Below are 24,830 nucleotides of genomic sequence, written 5' to 3'. Positions count from 1 at the left end.
TAGCCGAGGTCCTATTCTGGCCGGCTGTAATCTGATAGAGGGCTCTTTCAGCACCATGGAGAGAGCCATGGGGACCCAGATTTAATTAGGGCTGTGCTGTGGACACAGCACAGCTTCAGCTTCAGCTTTTGTTCCCAAAACTGAGAGCGGGCAGGCACCACCAAGAGAACAAAGACATAGTAGAACAGAAGTACCAGAGTTTAATAAAGTAATTGATTCTTAAATACGGTTTTGAAAGGGCTCGTATAAAACACATTTAAACAGTTTCTACAGAGGGCAACAGCTCTTACCTATTCCATAATGGCTCAGTTCTCCTCTGTACTCTGTTTATCAATCTACCTGTGTGTTGCAGGTCACATTTTATGAGTTTTTCTTCAATGTGACTTAACATAATATATTTTTTTCTCCCGTTTTTGTAGAATAAATCATTGCTTGGCCTGAGATCGAGCGCCTTTTCCCTATAGTAGACCAAGTCCTGTTGCTGTTTGTGGACCTGCTCTTTCAGGACAATGATTGTTCTTTCATTCAGAAGACAAGTTTCACTGCAGTTTCAGGAAGTTAATGGAACTTGAATCAAAACACTAGAATCTGGAGGTTGTCTGCTATATCTTGTGGTTTTAGGGGGAAAACAGTAAAGACTCTACCATTTTGGTTAAAAGCTTTATAAATGGTCAATTTTTGTAGTATTTCATCAGAGTTTTTGTCAGCTGTTGATTTTTTAGTTCTTAATTTTCACGTGAATGAATCAATTTAGACTTTGATGGACTTTTCTGTTGGTAGAGTGATCACAGCAGCATTCAGGAAATCCTTGTACTTGCCCAATCCTACTGATATGTATGCTGAAGTGACTTGAAATGACTCCAAAGGATATCTTAAATGCAAGCCAAAACACTTGTTCATTCTTTGCGGCAAGATCCTTGTGACGCTTTCACCAAAGTCAACTGTGTGCCACCAGTTGGGTCACGCATTCTTGATTCCCAATTGTCGGTTTTTCTCATGGAGGACCTGGAAAACCATCTGTTGGCAGTCTCAGTTAAGTCAAAATGTGTCACGGTGAAACAGCAGCCAAACAGCACCTGTAAAGAGCAACAATAGTAAAAGGTTTGTAGCTAGCTTCTGGAAAAGAAGACCGACTGTAGTGTAGTACCAGCAAGATCAATGGGGAAATTGCCTGTTTGGCCATGAGAGCAACACAGAGGTCACTGTCTAGACTTTAAAGTGTACTTAAGAAGGATGCCCACGAGACCAGGTTACTGTGAAAAGCCCTGTAAAGTGGTATAGCTCTGAGCTTTAGACTAATGGTCCTTGGTGTTGACTGGGAATGTCCCTGATGTTATCTGTACTTTTGACAATGATGCTGATGACTCTATGAGGACAAGGACAGATGTTTCTGGGCTTTTATCTTTTTTTTCTGAAAATGTTCTGTGGAGCTGGCTAGTAAAACGGTCTTTTGGCAACATAGAGTATATGCTGCACTGTATCTTTAGAATGGGATTATGATCAAATCCACTGCAAAATAAGTAAGAAATGCAAAATCAACAATTGCAAAAAGGTTGCTTATGACTTGAGGGAAAACCATAGATGCTTTTTTATTGGTTATATCTAATATTGCGTGTGCACAGACATATGAACAAAGGCTTCAAAGGGACAACGCCAGATTATTTTTTTTCTTGTAAAGAGGCTCTTATTAGAAGAGGTCTTCCTGCATATCAGGCATATCAGTTGCTGGAGTCCCAGGGGCATGTTTAGCTCTAATTTACTCATCAAAAACATCAGAGTGTCTCTCAATAATCTCCACAGTCCATTGGTTGTTTGGTGGGGAGTCCCTTGTCAGAAAGCATGCCCTGGAATGTTAAACACTAATTCACCTCTGAGCTGCGGAGGTGGATAAAGTGATTGTTCTATCTGGGAGCTGATTAAAACAGGCTCTGGCCTGTTTTCCCCTTCTGCGTTCACCTCTGACGTCCATCACATTCATTTCTGTATTCATGAGTGGATGAGAAAGCACAGGCAGAGCGGCTGCCGTATTACAGATAATAAGGCCAGCGGGCACCACATTCGCTGCCACAGGTTTCCCCCTGCCCGGACTCATTCAATTACCTCACAAGCGTTCTCTGAGGCACAGCTGCACTATGGGGGTGAAGGGGAGTAAATTGAGGTACCTTCATGTAGACATGCACATGCACGCACGCGCACACGCGTGCACACACCTCACAGATACAAAGAAGTGGACGAGGCACACACACTGCAGCAGGAGCAACCAGCATTTAAAGTATCTTACTGGCAAGCATTTGGCTTAGAAGTCAATACATTTCTCAAACAAGTAGACAACAAAAAAGATCCCTTCTCTGTTCCCTCACTGGCTCCCTGAAGATGGTAATGATACTGATAATGACTCCATGTAAGAAAAATGAAATCAGGGCTATTGCTCATAGACTCTATATATGAGGTCACCATTATCTTGATGAAATTGTAGACAGCAGTTGTATCATCTAGGAGCATGAAAGATGGACTCTGGCAGACCTAATGGGCCATATCCTTTATCTATTGACATATGGAGCTACACACTGCTCATCTTTCTCATAGCCTTAAACGATTAGTGAGCTTATCTCACTTACTCATACAAAGATGCATTAAACACATGTTAAATACATTATTGTCCTGTTTCTAGAATTAATATTCACAACGTTACATTTTAAACTATAGATCTCAATGTGTCCACTGAGTGTTCTCACAGCAACCAGTCTCTCCGAGAGAAGAGTGGTTGCTGTCCATGGTACTGAACGTCTGCCCTTGACTTTACAGTGGCAGCGGCCTCTTAGTGCCTCAGGCTCCATAAAACACACAAGGCCAGTGGGAAATAAAAGTTGGTGCGTGGTCAGCTTTAAGCACCTGGAATAACGGGAGCCAGCTTAATGAGCATTCACAGTTTTTCTGCTGCTCCTACTCTCAGATGACCGATAATGTATCCCTGAAATAAGTTTTAACATGAGGGTGATCTTTTTTTATTTTACAGTATCACAAACAACTTGTTTTGTTTTGAAAATTTTAAAAATAGTTCTCTATTTTGGGAAACACAATTACTTGCCTTCTTGCCGAGAGTTAGATAAAATGACCGCTACCACTTTCGTGTCTATATGGCAGTCGTTTAGCTTAGCTTAGCACACAGACTGGAAACGGGGAAACAGCTAGCCAGTAAAAATACACCACTACTAGCACCTCTTAAGTTCATTAATGAACACATTATATATATCTCATTTGTTCCTCCATACCAAAACCAAGTATAAAAACGCCACCTTGTGGTTTGCACGGGGAAAGACTCCAGGAAGCTATTTCACCTGGTACGGGTCAACAAATAAACCCCTGTAAAACCAAAATGTCTTGTTTTTAGACTTTGGTGTTTGGACAGATTAAACAAAGCAAATGGAAAGTGTAAATCAGTGAGCTTTAGAGGTGCTGGTAGGGTGATTTTTGTTCCGTTTGGGCAGAGCCAGGTTAGCTGTGCTTAGCTAAGGTAACTAGCTTGAACCTCCAGCTACATACTTATTTACAGCCATGGCAGTGATATAAATTTTCTTAGCCAACACTCGGCTCACTTTGACTTCAGAGTAGTGTTGGCTCGGGACTAAGAAGTTATATGCTATTTCACACATATTTCAACCCCTTTTTTCTCCTGTTGTTGTGGCTGTTCTCCAAAGAGATTTACAAGAGTCTAAGAAATGTAAGAAAAGTATTGGAAACATTTTGGGCTCAACTATGTAAGTGCATCCTTAACATATGAACATTAACAGAGGTACCTTTTACTGACCTTTGAATTTGGAATGCCACATTTTCCAAACAAAGAATTCCCAGAATTGGCACACTCTTCATTAGGTGCCATAATTTGCATTCTCTTATAATTGTGCTGCTTCCTTGATTATTAAATGATCACCCTAATTAAGGAGCATAATAGGGTTAATCAGACTCGGCTCCTCACACTTATTATTATTCCTGCAAAAATCGAAGGAAAAAGATACAGTACTTGATTAATTATATCAGCCTTTTCATCAGCTGAGCTACCATCCCCCCCTCTGAAATTAATATCATGTTGTAAATGGAAGGAAGGAGCTGGCCGGACACAGACAGATGAAAGATCTCACTCAAATTAATTAAGCACTAATTATGCAGCGGGAGTTGGGAACAGTTTGCATAATGAGCTCTATCAAAAGAGATCAGTCATGGAGAGGGGCTGTAGAGTTTATATACAGCCTTCAGATGATACACAGACACCACTGCACTGCCTGAAGAGGGCTAGCAGAGACGTGGGAAGAGGGTTAAAGCACTCTGAGACCTGAGTCGTGAGGTTGAGGAGTGTTTTGTTTGGTTTGTCAACATGCTATGAACTGGCAGCTTCCTCGCTTTGCATGTTTTGTGCCGCAAATGTGGATAGTTCCATTCTCACTTAAAGATATTACATCTGTCCTGGGGCTGTGTGTGACTCTTTTTCTTTTTTTTTCTTTCAGCTTTAACATCAGATAATGAATTCCCTGCTCCAGCAAGAGGCAATAAGAACAGAATGTACCTTTAAAATCGAGCTAATCGCAAACAACCTGCAGCCACACTCCAGGGAGCTTTAAGACCCTAATCACCTCCCACTCCAATTCTTGTGGTGTTCAGTTATTGTTGATCAGGGAATATACTGTGGCTATCTATTTAGACAATGGGAAAAGGGATTAAACAGACAGAAACTCTCTCTGTCTTAATCGCCTGTTTAATCACAGCCACTGTGTAGTGTATGGAGTTGAGTTACTTGAACTGATTTGTGCCATAGCAGCAGCAATCATGCATAGGCTAATCAGGGTGCACAGCCCAGTACTGCCCTTAAAGGTCTCCGAGTGGAATTACAAAGACTATGATTAGTTAATCAAATGAAGAACCCAATGTCCTTTCTTTATTTGTGTATACACCTTATCTAAATGGAAATTGTATAGCTGAGGCACTTCCAGAAGGACACATCTACATGTGAATGATCCTCCTTGAGCCCTTGGCAGTGAATACAGAATAAGATCTCTCACTCCCAATCATCGTGTTATGGCATCGTGGAGACTTTTACATGTCTGAATGATATTTGTTGTCAATGCTCATGGGAATGATGCAATCACTCAGTCTGTGGTGAAGTAAATCAGGAAGCACTAGACAGCAACTCTTCAAATACACATGATGATGTGTGCCAGAACGTCAAGACTGTATTATTGTGAGAGTGGAGAAAAAGGGACAACAGACAGGCTGTGGAAGTAAGGCAGCTTATTGAGAGAACATACATTCCAGGCTTTATATCTTCGTACGGATATGGCACACCTGAACAGTTCCATGTACCACTTTAAAGGGTTAATTAGTTCATTTTGATTCATTAGGTTGGTTATCATTTCATTAGGTGTATGTTTTCAAGCAGCATTACCTGAATACAGATCATTCTAATAACCTTGGATAACATAATACATTTAACATCCGTAACATGACGGATAACCCGCGTAGCGTACAGCTTTATTGGCTTACCAGTGTGGCAAAGGTTAGCTAGAAATCACGCTAGTTAAGTTTGAATTAAAATATCTTTTATAAATATTGAGCGAAGGCATACTTGTGGAGCTGTTCTTCCATGACTAAACTTTCCATGTTATGCTTCCTTAAACCCATCTAGTTTATTTTAAGGAGCTTTCCAGTTGATGGTTAACGTAATAAGTCTACCTAACTGGCTAGCTAACGGTTAGTTTGTCAGACAGAATGACATTTAACAGACATCTAGCTGTCACCTTGGAGCGTAATTTGATTCATGCATGTATCTTATTTTGAAATGCTTATGCTAACGAGACAGTCACAGTGCTAGAGATATGTGTGCTATCAGCTTGAGTTAGCAAAAATTGGATTATCGCACACTGCCTAGGCACAGCTCTATAGCTATCTTTTTCAGTAGCTTAGCCAAAAAACATTAAAGGTTGTTTTTTTTCTGTGCAAGTGTAATATTAAACCTTAAGAAGCATAAGGTTTTTTTTCATTTTGGGGATACACCCTTATGAACTTTTGATGAGTAGAATAAACCGACACATTGATATATGTGACAAGACACCCCAGTTTAGCCTCATAGGAATATTTTCTCCACATCCCTAAAAAATGTGCACTGAATTATATTTAGATAGATTCAGATTTTATTATAAAGCCATTTTTTAGCATCAAAGCAAACCTTTTTCTACCACACGTCCTTCTGTCAAACGTGCTGTTAGACATTGGGACTGTTGTTCCTAAAGAGAAAAGAATTTCCCTCCATTGCTTTGTGATAACTTCCGTCCAGGGACCGCAGACTTGACCCGCTCACTCCCCTAAGAATCACCTCTATTATTTGTCAGTGACAGCAGCCCTTTGGAGGGCAGTGGCCTCCATGAAAGGTACAGGGTCGTGGATGTCCTAATCCATCTATGTCTGCCAAGCGATTGATTGTGATTTAGTGCGTGGGGCAGGAGATGGTGGGGTTCCATTCTGATGAGCGATAGGTGGGAACCCTTTGACTCCCAGCACATGGCAAGCAGAGGCAGGGCTATGATGAAGGGTCAGAGGCAGCTGGTGGGGGTAACTGGGATGGATCTGGGGGTTGGATGGAGGCAATGGGGAGGCTGTATGGATCACAAGATAGAAGGTGTCAGAGATCCAGGACAAAGCCTCCCCAACCAACCGCCTGAGTCTATCACTTAGCTCATCCATCACCCATCCAGCTTTGTGGTTAGCATAAAGGTTGCTAGCTAATCTTTTTATCATCAGGGGAATAATGGAGATGACAGTGAGTAGTAGTCAGGCTGCACCAGTAGTATAAGGCCTTATACGAGTGGACTTTATTCAAGCCTGATGAAAGGAGTGTGTGCTTCCCTTTCAGGACTCCTTTAAGAAGTTTGCGTTAAAGGTATACCTCTACAGGTAATGTTTGTTTATACATCAGCTAACGGTTACACATGAGCATATGATTGAGCGGGCTGACTGCTTAGAAATGACCAAGTCCCTCAGCTTTTAATTCTGAATGAAGTTACTATGAATCTGAAAGGATTTTCCTCATACCGTGCTCTGAGAAAATGAGAGGAGATATCTGCCCTGATTAGGAGACTAAAAACTTGTCTAGTATGAAGAAGATATGCTTGATATCCTGTCAGCTGCTCTAATTTCCCAGTTCTCTTCAAAATATCACAAGACCCCAGACAGATATGCCTAATACACAATATCTAATTGGAAATCAGAGGGAAATACTTAGAAAATAGTATAATCTTTAAATCTCAATACTCAGGAGCAAAGCTCAGAGAGATGATTCTTCCCATTCTTGACTGAGCTTGTCTCCCAGTTCAAGTCTGATGTTGGAGACAAGCTGTCCTTGGAAGGATGTTAAGCTCAGCCTCAGCCGCGCTTCACTGGGCCGTGCTGGCAGCTTAACTCCGTAATCAACCTGAGAGGCCTCGTTAGAACAGACATTAGGCAACTGTTTGTGGAAATGTGATGTATTGTACCAGATTTTTTTGAATAATGAGAGCTTTTTCTGCTTTTTATTGTATATCATATTGACTAAAATTATTTTAAAAGCACAGGCCTGCTGTTATAAGTGAGTTATAAAAGTTGGAGTAAATTCAACCTTAATATTCGGAGGGCAGAAGTGAACAAAAGCTGATGTATTGTCAATCACAGGAAGTTGTCTGAGCCAGGTGAATGTGGAGACAGTAACCCGATCTGCTGTTGACAGAACAGGAACAGGTGCTCCAGCAGAACTAATCCATACATGCACACTAGACACAGGTCATCCATTAAGGCAGACTGATTCAAAGCTTTAAAAGACTACTCATCAACAATCCCAGGCCCGGCCTTACCTTTTCTGTTGCCATGATACCAAATTGCAGTAATTCAAGATGGCCTGCATTGGAAAGGGAAAGGAATGTTCACTGTTTGCGCAGCTAATGCTGGAAACATTTTGTCACACAAGGGATGCGGGAACATTACTGGAAATGATGTCTGAACTTTATGAAAGGAAAATTAAATGGATGGGTGATTTGCTGTCTGAAATATTAGATACACAAAATATACTTGAGCTCTATTTCACGAAAGTTTCTTAATGCAGAAAATTGTTTAGTATACGGGGCTCAGGGAGGCTTAGATAGCATTGGGCTGAATATGGAGGCAGCTTATTGTTATCCCTTCCATGACCATCTCAGATAATAGTCACATGTAAAAAACATATAAACCCAAATTCACTTTGATTCAATGTTATTATCAAACCCACTGCGAGACGACCCCAAATGCCACATGAAGGTTTACAGGCAGAGGCCAGACATCTGCTCCGCTCTGATTGGTTGACAAGCCAACAGCAGTCTCACCTGTTATCCACAGCCCAGTGCATGGTAAACACCCTCAGTCAGACCTGCAGGGAGAAGGAGCCCATCTGGTCAGCAGCATTAACAACCAGCTCTTTAACAATGGCTTCCAGGAAAAGGAGAAGGGCACAACAGGCCATATCAGCCAATAAAAACAGGCTATGCATGACATTTAGCGCCTGATGCAGGGCTTAGCAGTATACAGGTTACCTACTGTCCGCATCAGCCCCTGGCAATAAAACAAAAGGCAATCTCACAGAGCGGGGGGGGGGTGCTGTGTATAAAGCCGCCTGTTTCGGTTGTTGATCTCATAATATGTGTGTAAAGATGCAGACAGAGTTTAAGTTAAAGCCATTAAGGGAATCGTTTTCAGGGTGATTTCACATAAACATCAAACAAGAAGACAGGCAATACCTTTAGTTATGCAAATACTATTAATCTCCATTTTTCATAGCGTGAAAAGTGTCATTGCATCCAAAGAGGAGGGACAATGACAGCTAATGTTCTTTTGTGAAGAATAGCTAGTTTTTTAGAGGGATGTAAAAAGTGAAAAATTCAACAGATGAGAAGAGAGAATGTCTGAAGATCATCTAGCTGTAAAAGCGGTGGAGTGGAGTGTGAAGTGGTTATTTGACTAAACAGTGCCATCTTGTGTTCAATTATTCAACCCAGCGCGTCAGGAAAGTGCTTATGACAGATGGAAAAACCAATACTGTTGCAATTTACATCAAAATTAAAAGTTTGAGTTCTTGTTTTATGACAGCAGATTACGAACTGTTTCTAAGTACGATGCACTTGAATTTACTTATAACCATTTTCTTAATATTGCACACTGGTCAGCTCTCTGATGTGGCTTTCAGATACTATTGAATAAGAGCAGTGCTGTACGACATTACACTTCTGAAAATGGACTCTAACAGGTCAGAAAACAGGGGTAACTTTTGCTTATTAGATATTTGATGGCCTCTATTTTTACAACTGCCTCCACCTAGCATGCAAAGGATGGAGACAAAGTCTCTAAATGAGATCTAGGGAATACAAAAGGGATGTGAAGACAGAAAGGTTCGGGGTGGAGTTTGAACAGCAAGCAATGGGCTCTCTACAGCTGCTGGCACTAATGAGGATAATTACCCCAGTAATAACATTAGCCTATCTGAGGGAATGGAGGGGAAGGACAAGTGGTTGTGTTTGTGTGTGTGTGGGTGGGTATGTGAGCGTGTGTGCGTGCACGTGGTCGCTGTATGTGTGTGTGCATGCGTGGAAGGGCGCGTGCCTTCCCTTCTATCTCACTTGCAGTCTCTCCCTCATTCCCTGAATCTCAATATCTCTTTGTTAGCCCACAATAATTGTATTTGGGCCTCATATCCGCCATATCAGATTCGAGTTTGTACAAGGTAATTAGCAGAGGAAGGGAAGCCTCCACACCAGGAGGACAAATGCCCCCATGACATCATTCTGGCTCCACTCAGGGGGGGAAGCTTTTTTTTCCCCCCCTCCTCCTCTTCTTCATCTTTCTTGCCATTCACCTGTCAAAAAGAGCACTGAATACGGGCAAAAATGTAATGGCAAGTGAAAGTTGATGACATTGAAAAGGAGGCGAGTTGGGATTAAGACGATAAAGAAATGAAGAGAAGAAGGAGAGATAAAGAAGAGCAAGGGCTGGAAAGTGATTTGAGATGAGATGGAGGGCTGTGTTTTCGCCACAGGCCTGTAATCTCCAATCAGCTTTGACTAACAGACAGCGGGGGAAAGTTCCTCCGCGTTAATGCAGCTTGCCATTCAGAAGGAGCCGGTGTATCCAGCAGGGAGTCGGGGGATGAGGGGAGGATTAACTGGCACTCAGGTGGAGAGAGATGAAGAGAATCAGACGGAGACCCTGCGGATGGTCACATCCTCTCTCGCTCCGTCCATCACTGTCTTTTTTTTTTTCTCAGTGAACTATTATACTGTAGCCCGTGTTTGCTGGGTGGGGTGGACTTTAGAGGTGACTTGTATCCATGTTAGTGATTGTAATGGGTATCAGTAATGTCTAATAATCAAATTTTATGTTATGAAGATGAGTCAACTGTTTCTCTTGCTGTTGTGTTTTTGGGATATGTCATCCTCTTGTTTTGAAATTTAAAACAACATCCAGACGTAAATGGGCAGATGAGCATGTCATTATTAAAGGATTCAGTTAATTATGATCATACATGTTAAAAAATGCTACACAGCAAATAACAGGAGTGTTTTATTTGTTTGCCATGATACAGTTAAAAGGTAAATAAAAGTAGATATGATGCTTAATTAGTTATTCATCTTACAACTGAGTAGTAAGCTGCGACTGACAAACATCATGTTCTTTAATTAAAAAAAAAAAAAAAATGATAGCAGACCTGTTGTGTTAGATTGTTTTTCTCCTGAGGACTCCATATAGCCTGCTCTTATAAAATGACTTAAATTAATGCCAGGTAATCTCCAGACGCCAGCTGTCCATCACCACTGCCTTCCTCCAAATGGTCAAAGGGTTTCTCTTCCTCCTCCACATGGCCCTTCATCACCTTCACCCCTGGAGAGTAGAAAAAGAAATTTTTCAAGTAAAAATAAACTGTATTTTTCAAAATGATGAGTGTGCCGTTCTATTGAACTGCTTTGGCACCAAGATCAAATTCATTGTTGGCTACAGATAACTGTCTACAGTATGACACTGATTGACTCACCTTGTCTCAACACTGTGAGCTGTGCAGAAGCAGACGTTTCTCCCAAAGCATTGTAGGAGATGCATGAGTAGACCCCTGCATCAGCGATGTGGAGGCCCTGTATCTGCAGCCAGGTAGAGACCGTGTAGCGCTGGGGGCCTCCTCGAGCCTGAAAAATGACAGTAAAATCTTGACCGATGATAAAAATCTATTCAGAGGAATAGGTAGTGTATAAGTGTAGGAAGTGTATAAAACATACTTTTGTCTGCAGCATGGCTGGTACGAGAAAGCAAATTAGCAATATAAACCATGACTCTAATATAATCACTATTGATACACTGGGATAGTATTGATTCCCATAATTATCAACAGACTCGTGGAACAGATGATGGAACTTTTTTGTTTTTAGGCAGTTGAGCGTTTAACCAGTGAAGAACTGTTTACAAGTGGATGATGGCACAAGAACACATTACCGTGTGGGTGTTAAAAAGGAAAATCTGTTCATCTTGTCACCACTGTTTCATGTTATTGGTAAACACACTTCCGGTAAAGTAGGAGCCAAGCATTTTTTGGGAAATGATTGAATATATGATTAATTGCAGCTATTTGAATGGTTTTTTGTTGTTGTTGTTGCTGTTGCTGTTGCTGTTGCTGTTTCTACTGCTGTTTTTTTCCATGGGGCCTCATAAGAGACAGATTATAGAGACAGATTAAAAACGGAATGGTGAACATTTAAGCAGCAGAAGGCAATATATGCTGACTTTTAGTATGGTTCAAGCTCCAAACTCACTGGATCTTACATTTTCCATGCTACAACTCAACAGTGACTTTCATGACATCATCAAAGTTTTTGTTTCAGACATTGGAAAGCTGACTCCAGAGCCCCATAAGAAACTATGCAGTTGTTTTCAAAGATTGTGTAGTGCCCCTTGTAACAAATAACTCAACTTTATGTGTAAAATCAGTGGAATGTCCCTTTAATTAAAAACATCTTCATCTATTGAGCACAATGCAACAAAGGTCCTCTTGAAGTACAAATTAAAGACCCAACAGGACACAATTCAATAAAAGTATACACGTTTAATGAAAAGTTCAGTGATACAAAGCAACTAAAGTTATTTTCAAACCTGGACAGAGATGTGAGGATCATCCCCTGGCAAGAAGTTGTCACTCCCCGTCTTCTTCCAGTTCAGGTTTGGAAGAGGGTAGGCTGAGACCTCGCAGCCAAACACAATGTCATTCCCTGTGTAGTTTGAGAGGTTTCTGGGGCCTTTAAGGATACGGGGAGCTGCAGCAAAAGGAAAGGAGTACCCCAAGGCTCAATAGTAGGACCCTTAAAAGTTGTCCACTACCAAGAAAACTATACACATGCATTGAAATCTTAAAACAATTAAGCTTCCTGGACTGACAACATATGTAAGAAAAGGGTGTGGTAACCAGAGTAGCAGGGTCCTCTCCCAGTGAGCTTAAGTGTTGTGTTTCGGTGGCTGGCAGCCTCTCTCATCTGGCAAATATTTGAGTAGGTCCACCCATCTGAACCACACACGGATCCCTTATCCTGGCAGACACATGTAGGCTCTGGTTCAGCCCTGTGTTCCCTTTTTGGCATTTTCCTCTGGCAGACCAGGCCCTCTCCACAGCGGCCATAGAACTTCTGAGCCCCATCTGGGTCACACTGCTGGCCCTCTACGTTAGCGCACTGCTCACAGCATCCACAGTCGTCCTGCACCCTGCCTGCAGGGCAATCGTCAGGCACCGGGGGGCAGAGGTGCTGGTTGCACTCCCCGCAGCCCTCACCCTCCTCCCACAGCCGCAGCCACCCACGGTGCTGGGGTGGCAGCCCGAGGGAAGTGTGGAGCCATACACTCACACATATGCCAACACATAAGCAAAGCTGTGCCATGCTGCTGATCTGCAACAGCACACAAAGTCAGAAGCAAATCCTGAAGTTACAACTTAAAGCAAAAAGTTGACCCAAAATGAAACCGCAAAATGTTTACAAATTGAATCAAATTTATAAGTGAGATGGCAGTCCTGGTTTTCTGCTGTTCTCTATCAAATAGTCACATGTTTTTCCTCCTCTGAGTTTTAAATGTTTCCTTCTGTTCCCTCTCTTCTGTCCTCCTCTGAATGGTTGGATTGTTTTTTGTTATTATTACCATGTACCTCGGCTGAATTATTTTGCCATGTTGTTTTCCTCCTTGAGATTTCTTCATCAGCTCCAAGTCCTTTCTAACAAAGAGACAGCATATGCAGTGAATGGAGCGAGCAAATTTCATTTCTCAGGTATCCGACTCGTCTCATCTTTCTTTCCTCCCAATTCTGCTGCCTTTCTTCATGTGCCAGTGTCTCTGGGGAAGGAAGGACTGGCAACCGGACTTCAGGATTGGCACAGGATATAAAGGAATCCTTCTGAATCTGCACTTCATACAAATGTAACAGAAAAAAACAACTGTCTATATGAATACAGTGATCCTGATATATATTTAACATGCATTATCACACGTAGAAAGGATCGTTAGTTTGTAGAAAATGCAGCTCTATTTGAGAGGCTCTGTGTCTAGAGGAGTAGTGTGAAATTCCTGCAGGTTTGGAAACATTTTTTGATGATTTCATAATGATATCTGTTAGTGTTGTGGAGGTTGAGAACGAGTATTTGTTTATCAATGGAAAATATCCAGTGTTTTAAAATAACATGTTATATTAAATATGAGATTACTGTTTCTCATTATTAGTAATAAAACAGAACGGGGTGATTTTGGTTGTGTGTGTGTGTGTGTGTGTGTGTGTGTGTGTGTGTGTGTGTGTGTGTGTTTGTGTTTGTGTTTTCCTTCGCATTAATTGACCTCAGCTAGGTAGGTAATAATGTTTATAGGTGTGTGTGTGTGTGTGTGTGTGTGTGTGTGTGTGTGTGTGTGTGTGTGTGTGTGTGTGTGTGTGTGTGTGTGTATGCGTGCGCGCCCATAAAATTCTGCATGGCCTAATAGAGTTATTTTGCTGTATCACTATGGCAATTAATTCTTTGATGATCCTATGTGTATGGGAAGTCTTTGGTCATCACAAAGGTTGGGTTGGGGCGCACAATTTTTTTTTTTTTTTATCTGCCCCTTATGAAATCATTAATAAACAAAGATCATTCTCCCTATCACGTAAGGGTATTTGCTTACATATATCCAGTGTATGTGCCTGACTTTTTCAAGTAACGTGGCACTTTTTCCTTTGCCATCCGGTGTGTTTCAGCTTGCACGCAGAGGTGGACGCTCGGCACAACAATCACCTCCCTGTGCGAATGGCCATAGGCGTGGCCTTGTTAGACTGGTGCCTGGCGTCATGGCATGTGAGGCGATCCATCACGTAGCACGGCCTTCGGAGGACCGTGAAGCTGGCGATACGGCATAATGCGAATCCGTTTTAGACTTCAAAATAAAAACTGAAAGATGAAATCCCGCCAAGGTTAACGCAAGTTTATCGGTGGTTGTGGATATCTCAGACGGTGTTACATAACCCAGTGATCGTTCCATTCAGGTCACACTTAAAATTAAAGTGAATGTGATGTTGTGTGGTACGAATTTAGGAGCGTTCACAGTGTTATTTTGATAGTAGACGTACAGGAAGTTGCGCGTTAATCATTCACTTCACTCCGTTCCACGTTTTCCAGGAAGTAAAGAGGTGTCCTAAGGAGAGGGGGGAAACTTCACTGAATGGGCTGACAGATAAATCCTCGTCCCGTCTCCACACTCGTACTTTCCAACGCTGTCCCGACCAGTTTTGTCAAGAGACTCTACCGGAAACGACCATTGACACACTTATCGGGAAATTTAGTAAGTATTTTTTACCAACGTCCTCAGTTATACTCTGCGATGGAGTGTCATTTTGACAGTTTGTCAAAGAAGCCGTACCTTTGCTCCTTAAGTAAGACTTGAGGCTTCGGTTGTTTGGTTTGTAGTGGAACTGACAAAGATGCTGTGGGTACACTATGACAATAATGTTAAGAAAAAGACATCTTATATGGGGTTTTTGACCAGCTAAAGTTACACACACACAGACCATTATTAATCTTTCATTTTCCATTGCATAGTCTGTTCTCGAAAGCCCAAGCGCAATAAAATAGTGTGTTGGACTAAAGTAGAAAAGTTCTAAGGATGTAACCTCGACGTAGTTACATGTCCGTGAGTGTATGCTATAGCAAGCTCTATTACCATGCAGGGTTCAATAGTGGCCTGTGCTGTATTCACTGGAAACAGTTTTGAATGGAAATTAAATAATAAAAAAAATAAACAAATAAGTTTTTGTTGCACGAGTAAGTTTCAGCTCATTTAGAGTCTGGAAAGACTGCGATGAAGACATGTGTGCTCGCTCAAAAGATAAGAATAGATTACAACAGTGAAAAGTAGTTACTGACAAGGCACTACCCATTGTTGTATGAAGTAAGACAGGTTAAGGGTTGAACCTGCTGTCCTGTGGCAATATGGGCGGGTCACAAAATAAACTATTCAGGTGTGCTGAAATGGGCTCAGCCAAAAGGATTATTGTTTTGTTTTGGTCTTCAAGTGAGGAATGAAGTCGTTCTGCTCAAATCAGGAACCGCCGAATGGGATAGCGTAACCACCACAACAACTGTTTTTAGATGTAGGGGTCGAGTTTATGCATTGTATGCTGTATTTGACAGGTCCAGAGAATGGCAGAGAAGGTGCTGGTCACAGGTGGAGGGGGTTACATTGGGAGTCACTGTGTGGTGGAGCTGATTGAAGCAGGCTTCCAGCCCGTCGTAGTGGATAACTTCAGTAACGCTGTAAGAGGTAAGCTTCCTTACCGGACTAATGAGTAACTTCTTTCGTCGTCGTAAACTTGACGGTTCCAGGTGTGTTTGTTTAGTGCAGTGATACTCATGTCTGGTTTTACTGTGCGTGTGTGTGCTACATCCTGTTGTGTATGGAGGAGAAGGAGATGTGCCAGAGAGCATACGAAGGATAGAGAAGCTTCTGGACACCAGCATTGAGTTTCATGAACTAGACCTTCTGGACCGGCCTGGCTTGGAAAAACTCTTCGAAAAGGTCAGAATGTTACTGCAGCTGATCTACTCATTTTATTAGAGCTAAAACAATTGCTCCGTTTATTGCTTAGTTGATTGACAGGAAACTCACCAGCACCCATTTCAACAATCAATTAGTAATTTTTGAAGAAAAAAATGCCAAATGTCAGGATTTGACACTTTTCTTTGACATATCTTTAGGGTTTGGATTGTTGGTCAGATAAGACAAGGTATTTCAATTCGTCAACTTGTGCTCTGGGAAAGGATAAGAAGCATGTTTTGCTATTTTCTGACTTTTTTTTTTTTTTTTTAGACAAACTGATTAATCATTTAATCAAGAAAATATTTTGCAGATACATTTATAATGAAAATAATTAGAAAATACTTATTTGCAGCCCAAACTCTGATTTATTCATATGTACAAATAAATAAATAATTAAATAAATACATTCAGTACAACTCTCATAAGATTTTTTTTTTTCTAATAAATCAGCTCTGAAGTGAATGTTATTGAATAAATACTGTTGGACTTTGTCTTTGTGAATGAAACAATCAGCGCATTCAGAAAAATAAACAAGTGACTGATGGGACAATAACATAATTCCACGCTTATCTTTTATACACTGTGGTTTCCAAAGATTGTCCCTGCTGGCCACCATACATTCTCAAATAGCTTTTAAAATAGGGAGCATGACATAACGTTCTCATATTTGCATATTAGTCATAGAAAGTCTCTCCACACTGCCCACACTCATCACACATACTGTACTTTCTTATCTGTGTTTCAGCATGCTTTCAGTGCCGTGATGCACTTTGCTGGCCTGAAGGCCGTCGGGGAGTCAGTGGAGCAGCCATTACGCTACTACAGAGTCAACCTCACCGCCTCCATTAACCTGCTTGAGGTCAGTTTCGACTTGCACTTTATCATCCAACTTGTCGCCGTCTGTTAACCATTAAATCTGGACTTCAGTCTTCATGTCAGTCTTCACCCTGAGCTGATCCGTATTTGCACTAATCATTGTCATCTTATGCTGAGTGCATGACAGCGTGTGCTCTTTTGATATTGAGTTGACTAATTCTAACACTGCACCTTTCATAACTTTGCGTGCGTGGCGCTCACTGGGTCTGCCAACCCTTAGCGTTTATGCTTCCTCCTAAGTTCTTTGTGTGCGTGCTGTGGATTGCTATACTCACTGGCCGCTGTGTGCCGTGTTTGTGTGCATCTGCATGTATCCCAGGTGATGCAGGCTCACAAGGTGCACAATCTGGTCTTCAGCAGCTCAGCCACGGTGTATGGAGACCCCCAGCACCTACCCATTGACGAGCAGCATCCCGTGGGCGGCTGCACCAACCCCTACGGCAAGACCAAGTACTTCATCGAGGAGATGATCAGCGACCACTGTAAGGCAGAGAAGGTATGGATTAGGAAGTAGAAACTTATTCACAGATAAACACACATACACACACACACACACACACATTGAAGGTGTTTCATTGTTGCTTCTGTGTGAGCAGGACTGGAACGCAGTGTTGCTGCGTTATTTCAACCCAATTGGAGCTCATTCCTCCGGCCTGATAGGAGAGGACCCTCAGGGTATCCCCAACAACCTGCTGCCATATGTTGCCCAGGTAGGTGAACTCCACTGCCCAACACACGGCTAGCTCAGAGGGACTTTGGGAATGCATATTCCACTGTGTGTTGTAGTTGGATCTATCAGGTGATTTGACATTATTTGCATTACCTACTTTATCTTCCTCATAGGTTGCCATTGGGAGAAGAAAATGCCTTAGTGTATTTGGGAATGACTATGACACACTTGATGGGACAGGTAATGACAAAGACCTTTGTGGTATGAAATATTATTTTGGGCAGAGGGCTCTTAATAACAAGTAAACTGTCATAGCACTTGTTCATTAATGTTCAGAGTCATGTGAACAAGGTCTTCTCTCTTCGGTTAGGTGTGCGAGATTACATTCACGTTGTAGATCTGGCAAAGGGACACATAGCAGCTCTGAGGAAGCTGAAGGACAACTGCGGGTGCCAGGTACATTTGGGGAAAAAAAACAACAACAAACAAACAAAAACAAAAGAATTGTAAAACCAATTTTCCACCCATTGGTACACACTCGGGGTATTCATTGGTGCTCTGGCATTTGTGTGTCATCGTGTATGTGTCTGTAGGTTTACAACCTAGGAACAGGAAGGGGCTACTCTGTGCTCCAGATGGTAAAAGCCATGGAGAAGGCATCAGGGAGAGAGGTGAGTGATTTTCTCTACGAAGTCAACTTGAAAATCAGGGTTTAGTATCTTCTGAGAGTAACTCAAGTGACTTGTTGTAGTGACCACATTACATCATGTTATCCTCTGAATTCAAAGATGGCCAAGCTGACACTGACTGTGATGTTGGCCTTGGATCCTTTTTTAGGTTCCTTTTTATTTAGGCTAAGCCACTCTATTTTTTTTGTTAATGTAACCCTTGTATAATACGTCCACTCTATAGATCTCATACAAGATCGCCCCTCGTAGGGGAGGAGACATTGCATCCTGCTACGCTGACCCTCATCTGGCCGAGAAGGAGCTGGGCTGGAAGGCTGAATTTGACCTGGAGAGAATGTGTAAATTGACTGTTTAAATACATCTGATCCTCCTCCAAAAAACACACGTATTTATTTTATAGATTTTTCTTGGTGAAATGTTTTCCCCATAATGTCCTGATGTTTCTGTTTTGTTTTGTTTTTTTTTGTACTTGTATCCATACAGGTGAGGATCTGTGGCGCTGGCAGTCTAAGAACCCCACAGGATTCTCCAACGGCACAGCCTCTTGATACAACTCCAGTCTGTTGTTAAATGTTACTGAGTCCTCTTCTAAATCAGCCAGCCAAAGCGGACCATCAGCTTCCTCATTTTTGCATATCACACAAACACATGATGAGACCTCAGGAGGAACTGAATGCTTTTTTTTCATGTTTCATGTCCTAATAGCTCTATATTAACCGTAATCTTATTTTCAAAATAATTGTATACAAATGTCTTTCTGTTCTCTCCCTGTTGTTATGTTATTTTTAACAATGGATATTTTCACTATAACTGTATTGACCTGTGAGCCATAACGATGAAAGAATAAATTAATTTTCTTACGGAACAAACCGGAGCCTACAATTCCACTCAATTATGAAATGGGGCCATTGCAAACGACTGTCAAATGAGTTGTAATTAAGGAAGATTGACTGCTACAGTGTTGACTACATTATGGGATTAACTTGCAATGCTTTAGTGAGGAAAAAACCCATAACAAAACCAATAAGAATATCCTGGTTTGAAAATACTCACACCTAGAAATATGATGAGAGAGCTGTAAAGTCACTATTGACTAACACTGGGACATTACAGGTTTTTCAGGAATGTCATAGTGATGCCATGGTATATTAAAGAAATCGACTAGTATGATAAGGTGAGTGGCATTTGAGTATCACTGACAGTCTATAAATCCCTGGAGAAATGTTGTATAAATAATTCTCAGTTTATAAGGCTGGAGGATTCAGACTTCAATATTAATATTCTCTTCGTACGGTGCGTTTAAGCGGGGCACTGGGGCTTTAAATGGCTCCTTGAACCCTCGGGCACCCAGTTAATAAACACCCACGTCAGCACAGCGCTCCATTCGCTCTAACCGGGTTTCGGTCTTTAGGGCTGAGCAGGAAGTGCCTGACTGTGGACCCTGGACGAAAAAAAAAAAAAAAAAAAAAAGGGGACAGAAAAAAAAAAAAGGCAAAGGAAATTAAAAATGGATATGGTGGCAGACATGGGGGCGAGTAGACTCTATCGGGCGCCGGGCGAATCCAGTCACCAGTGAGTATCGATGGATTTTGTCAGGGGTATCACGGCGTGGGGCGTAAGCGGGTCCTGCCGACACCTCATGCCTGGGGAAGAGTCGCTGGGTTTGGGCAGCAGGCAAATCCTCCCCGCTGCTCGCCGCTGCTCCGGACCTCCGGCGAGAAGTGAGGGTGGTCTTGAGGATGAAAGCGGGCGTGTTAGCACGTCTTATCCCCCGCGCGACATACTATCTGAATATATTTATTTATCAGTTCGCGGCATGCTCAGTTGCTGGAGGTTCGTGTCTGTTTTTCTATTGTGTGCTGGCTGGAGCCTGAAGTGGGCGTCGCTCCAGGACAGACTGGGCTGCTCTGGCGCGCCGCTGCCCGCTTTTTCTCTCGCAGGACTGCAGCACTCTCGGCTCGTTTTGTAGGTCGAGCGATGTCTGAGTGAGCGGGGAATCGCTCAGTGGAGATGTTAGACCTGGCTCCGTCTGACATGAGGAGTAGCGGAGAGTCTCGCAGCCGGGCGTCGCGCCGTGGGTTATCGGGCGCTGCGGCGCCTGGCAGCAAACATCGCATAATTCAAAATAAATGAGGGCGATTCGAAATCTACATGAGGGTGGCTAAATAGGTTACTACAGAAGAAGGAGAAGAAGAACTATTCTGCAAATGAGGTTGCGGCAGATTATTTTTCTTTCTTTCTTTCTTTCTTGGGATGTAACGTCCGGCTACAGTGTTTCCTTTTTCTCTCTTCCCACCGGTCCCGTGTGTTCGACCTGGGATTTGATGCGCCCTTTAGCCCCCCCGCAGGTATCATCGCTGGGTTTTGTCACCCGATGCTCTCCGACTGGAGTCGGGTGTAGCCCATTAGAAGAAGGCTTCGATTGAAGGCTCGTTCAGCCAATCACAGCGCAGAAAGTGTCCCGCGGGGTGGGCCATCCGCGGAGCTGGTGCCGGTCCAGTGCAGGGACAAAGACAGGGGGTAACTGATAGCTAAGTCAGTGGGGTGTTACTGCTGTGTTTTTGATGTGACCTGCAGTTGTTATTTGGGGTCGGTAGCACAACTCACTTACTAAGGTAAGCTGACCGTCACGAGGTCAGACGTCCCATGGAGCACACCCCAGGAGCCAACGTTCCCCTCAGTACTATGTAGAATGCAAATTATTCATTATGCCTGCATGTGGGCTCAAACATTTGGGTTCTTGTACATTCAGAATCGAGGTACACAAGGCCCCTATGATTTGTTATTTTCTTGCAGAGCAACTCAGTCTATGCTGCATGCAGAGCCAGTGAGAGTGCTGTCATGTTGTCTCCTGCAGGCAGCCTCAGAGGTGGTTCAACACCGCTGACATCACAGTGGCTCACCAAAGCAACCTACTGAAGCAGCTCAACCAGCAGCGCCGTCAGGAGCTTTTCTGCGACTGCAGCGTGCTGGTGGAGGGCCAGCTCTTCAGGGCCCACCGCAACGTCTTGTTCGCCAGCAGCGGCTACTTCCGCATGCTGCTGTCCCAGGGGCCCGACGGGCTGTCCGACTCGGTCAACGCCACCTTCGACGTCTTCAGCCCCGAGACCTTCACCATCATCCTGGATTTCATCTATTCTGGCCAGCTGGACCTCTCCAGTCACAATGTGATTGAGGTGATGTCTGCAGCCAGCTACTTGCAGATGAACAATGTCATCAGCTACTGCAAGAACTTCATCAAATCCTCCTTGGACATCAGTGTGAAAGATGAAGACAGTGACCGCTGCCTCAGCTTGTCTGAGACCTGCAGCTTCACCAGCGGAGCAGGAGAAGAGACCTCAGAGCAGCAGCAGCAAGGCCCTTGCTCTGTCAGCCCACCACCTGCGCTCTGGACCAGGGACAACTCCAGATCCCAGTCAGGCTTTATGGGGAAGGACCCAGACCAGGAAACTTCCGCCTCAGCCCTAAAGACCAACCCAAGCAGCCCTGCTAATGAGCTCCACGCAGAGGCAGAGGACCTGCAGGACCCTCAGGACCCTCTGTACACCTTGCCCGGATCAGAGCGCCGGCGAGGTAAAGGAGGAACCAAAAGGAGAGCACCCAACAGCACCCGCTCCAACCAGCATGAGGACTTGGACATCCAGGAGGCAAGGACACAAAAGGCTGAGAAGGCAGAGGAGCTGTACGCAACTCTACCACCGATTGTAGGCGTTATTGGACACTTTAATAAAGGTGAGTTGCGCATTTAGTGACAAAATGGAGGACCAATAATTTATTTGCCTTCGTAGAATTGAGAAAAGGAATAACGTACTTCATCATAAGCAGAATGGCATAAGAGTAACCCTAAGAAGAAGCCAGCTCTGTAGAAAAAGCGATATCTAGGGAATAAACAAAAAAGCAAATGTGTGAACAGTTTCTGTTCCTCTTTGCAGACTCCAACCCCATTATGCGCTTCAAATGCCCCTTTTGCACCCACACGGTGAAGAGGAAGGCAGACCTGAAGCGTCACTTGCGCTGTCACACCGGGGAGAGGCCATACCCCTGTCAGGCCTGCAATAAACGCTTTACTCGCCTGGAGCATCTCCGCAGCCATTTTGAGACGGTATGTACAACTATAACCAGAAGGTGATATCCAAACTGATACCATTCATTGGCACACGGCTGCAGGAAAACAGTAACATAGGCATGATATAGCAGATCAGGGCTAAACATCTTTACATAAATATTGAATGCATTTTCGTCTGATCTTCCACTTTTTGCTTCTCCACAGATTCATCAAGCCAGGAAGCTGGTGTGCAGGAAGTGTAAGTGTCAGGTGACAGAGGAGACAGGGCATGTGGTATGTGAGGGCACACGACGCTACCGCATGTGCACGGCGTGCATCCAGGAAGTGGGCTGTGACAACATCCCCATGGACAGTCTAGAGGGGGCCAACGAGGAGCCGGCCCTGTTACTGGGCGTGGACGGGGAGGAGGAGGGGGACACTAAAAGAAGCTGGATGGTAACCGACGACGACGACCTGGCGGAAGACTCGGGGGCTGACCTCATCATCCAACAAGTGGATGACAGTGATGAGGAGCTGCAGTGAAATGGGACCAAAGTGCGTGTGTGTGTATGTGTGCAGAGGCATGCACAAATATTGACTCTGTGTGTGTGTGTGTGTGTGTGTGTGTTGATTAAATCCATGCAAGAGAATTTATGCATAAAATAAATGATCCACTAATGTAAATACGCACATTTATGATTTATTAGTTGTCTGTTAGTTAAATGCAACTGGTTAATCTTTGCTTTCAATGAAATTGTCGACCTTTGTGACAAAACGGAATGCTTTTTGTTAAGCTTCATGAAGATATGCAGTATCCAAAGCATGAATATTCAGTGTTTCCTCCGCTTCAATTATATAGTTCTATGATTATTATAGTTATATGATAACTCTTTCAAAGATATGTTTTTTTTTTTTCATATGCATGGAAGAACACCTTTGTACTTTCTGGGACTCTGCTTTGATAAAAGCTTGCGTCTAAGCGAAACAAAGTAACAAGGACAGAAAGATGACCCTGCTATTTCCCTACTCCCTGTAGGGAAAGTCTAGAGCAGGCTTTTAAATTGTCTCACGATTGCAGTGCTTTTTATGATTATGTTTGATTATGATATGCACTATGTTATAAAGCCAATTATAATTTATTTGTGTGTTTTTTTTAACTTTTTGACACATTAAAGATATTTTTATACATTTCGCATGTGGCTTGTTCATCCTCATCTTAAAGAAGGGAAATGCTGCTGTAGGTCACATCTACTCGTGTTTTCCTCCTCTACAATAAGCTTGAATTATCCGTTTAAATCGAAAGTGTTACAGTGTAAATGGAGGGTACAAACGCATCGTGTAAAAGGAAATAATATCAGGAACAACAACAGTAAAGTTAAGTAAAAATTTATTTTGTGTCATTTTTGAGGGTTTATCAGATATTTAATGTCTTGAAGGGAAAAAGTGAATATGGGTATTTCTTTAGAATCTTCCTGTTTGAATAAAAAAAAAACATTCCCATTATGATCATAACATTTGCTGCAAAATTAATGGTGGGGTCGCTGTGTTCAAAATATGGCAATATGACATCTCTAACAAGCAGCCTTAAGCCGTGCTTATAATGTTGGGAGAGACATCTAAAATCTGACCCAGATCATGCAGTAAATTTACAGTTGCATCATGTGGTGGTTGTGCATTGTACCACAAACAACTTGATAAAATCCCACAAAACAAAACTCTTAAGGTAATCAGAATTGTATCTCCACACCACCGCGTGCGAGGGCCACCACAATTTTCTACTAAAAACACAAGGTGTCCTATTCCGATAATAATCTGCTATTGGCTCTACAGATTGGTCAATTACTGAAAACTCCACCCTGAACAAGACCCTTAAATTTGGTTTTATAAATATTGGATTATCATCTACTAAATCCTTACTGATAAATGAGTTGATTCTTCAGCATAATCTGGATATGATTGGTTTATGTGAAACATGGCTCAAACCAATTGTTTTCTTAACATGAATTGAAACTTCACACCTGCTGATACAAATGCCCATGTTGCTCGTGCTACTAATCTACAAGTCTCTGAAAGTCTTGAATTTAACCTTCAAACTGCATATTACTTTGAACTCTATTCTCTCTCTCTTGTATTATCCATCAGATATAAATGCTTTGTCCAGAGCAACAGTCTCAGTGTGAACTGAATCACAAGCTGCTGGAGCAGCAAACTCTTCTTGCTTAATCAGTGACATTAAACACTATTTTGGATCTCTTTTTGACACTGTTGCCAAACTTATTCAAAAGCAGCCGTCTCTTAGCTGCTCACCTTTTACAGCTCTTTTTTTTTTAAAGACTTTTTCTGCAGTAAAATCGATGAGATTAGATACAAAGTTAGTACCTCATCTCCAGCTTTTCCTGCAGAACCAGTTGATCATAACGCT

At 42.6% G+C, this 24,830-nt stretch overlaps 3 protein-coding genes across 4 annotated transcripts; 2 read left to right on the top strand and 1 right to left on the bottom strand.

Annotated features, from left to right (window-relative positions):
• Positions 1 to 10,787: 10,787 nt before the first annotated feature.
• On the bottom strand, positions 10,788 to 12,956 carry LOC120795449 (kazal-type serine protease inhibitor domain-containing protein 1-like). Its single transcript, XM_040137391.1, has 4 exons — positions 12,491 to 12,956; positions 12,181 to 12,341; positions 11,075 to 11,222; positions 10,788 to 10,923 (listed from the first exon to the last, which is right to left on the bottom strand). Exons 1-4 carry the CDS (start codon positions 12,954 to 12,956, stop codon positions 10,811 to 10,813), a joined length of 888 nt encoding a protein of 295 aa, XP_039993325.1. The 3' UTR covers positions 10,788 to 10,810.
• Positions 12,957 to 14,666: 1,710 nt separating this feature from the next.
• gale (UDP-galactose-4-epimerase) lies at positions 14,667 to 19,432 on the top strand. 2 transcript variants are annotated; one of them, XM_040136404.1, is made up of 11 exons: positions 14,667 to 14,874; positions 15,723 to 15,852; positions 15,995 to 16,107; positions 16,874 to 16,987; positions 17,324 to 17,500; positions 17,601 to 17,714; positions 17,848 to 17,914; positions 18,045 to 18,130; positions 18,268 to 18,345; positions 18,587 to 18,701; positions 18,847 to 19,432. In XM_040136404.1, the coding sequence occupies exons 2-11, from the start codon at positions 15,732 to 15,734 to the stop codon at positions 18,909 to 18,911; spliced, it is 1,050 nt and encodes a 349-aa protein (XP_039992338.1). In that variant the 5' UTR covers positions 14,667 to 14,874; positions 15,723 to 15,731; the 3' UTR covers positions 18,912 to 19,432. The 2 variants fall into 2 exon arrangements, with proteins under 2 accessions (XP_039992338.1, XP_039992337.1); XM_040136403.1 differs by having other exon boundaries at positions 14,669 to 14,874; positions 15,992 to 16,107; positions 18,847 to 19,429.
• Positions 19,433 to 19,833: 401 nt separating this feature from the next.
• zbtb8a (zinc finger and BTB domain containing 8A) lies at positions 19,834 to 23,538 on the top strand. The gene is made up of 4 exons (XM_040137576.1): positions 19,834 to 19,935; positions 21,221 to 22,095; positions 22,296 to 22,465; positions 22,634 to 23,538. Exons 1-4 carry the CDS (start codon positions 19,871 to 19,873, stop codon positions 22,949 to 22,951), a joined length of 1,428 nt encoding a protein of 475 aa, XP_039993510.1. The 5' UTR covers positions 19,834 to 19,870; the 3' UTR covers positions 22,952 to 23,538.
• The last annotated feature ends 1,292 nt before the right edge of the window (positions 23,539 to 24,830 follow it).

The sequence above is a fragment of the Xiphias gladius genome, chromosome 10 (assembly GCF_016859285.1).
Source record: "Xiphias gladius isolate SHS-SW01 ecotype Sanya breed wild chromosome 10, ASM1685928v1, whole genome shotgun sequence".
NCBI lineage: Eukaryota > Metazoa > Chordata > Actinopteri > Istiophoriformes > Xiphiidae > Xiphias > Xiphias gladius.
The sequence above is the reverse complement of the archived record's forward strand: the minus strand, read 5'-3'. Positions and strand labels throughout refer to the sequence as shown.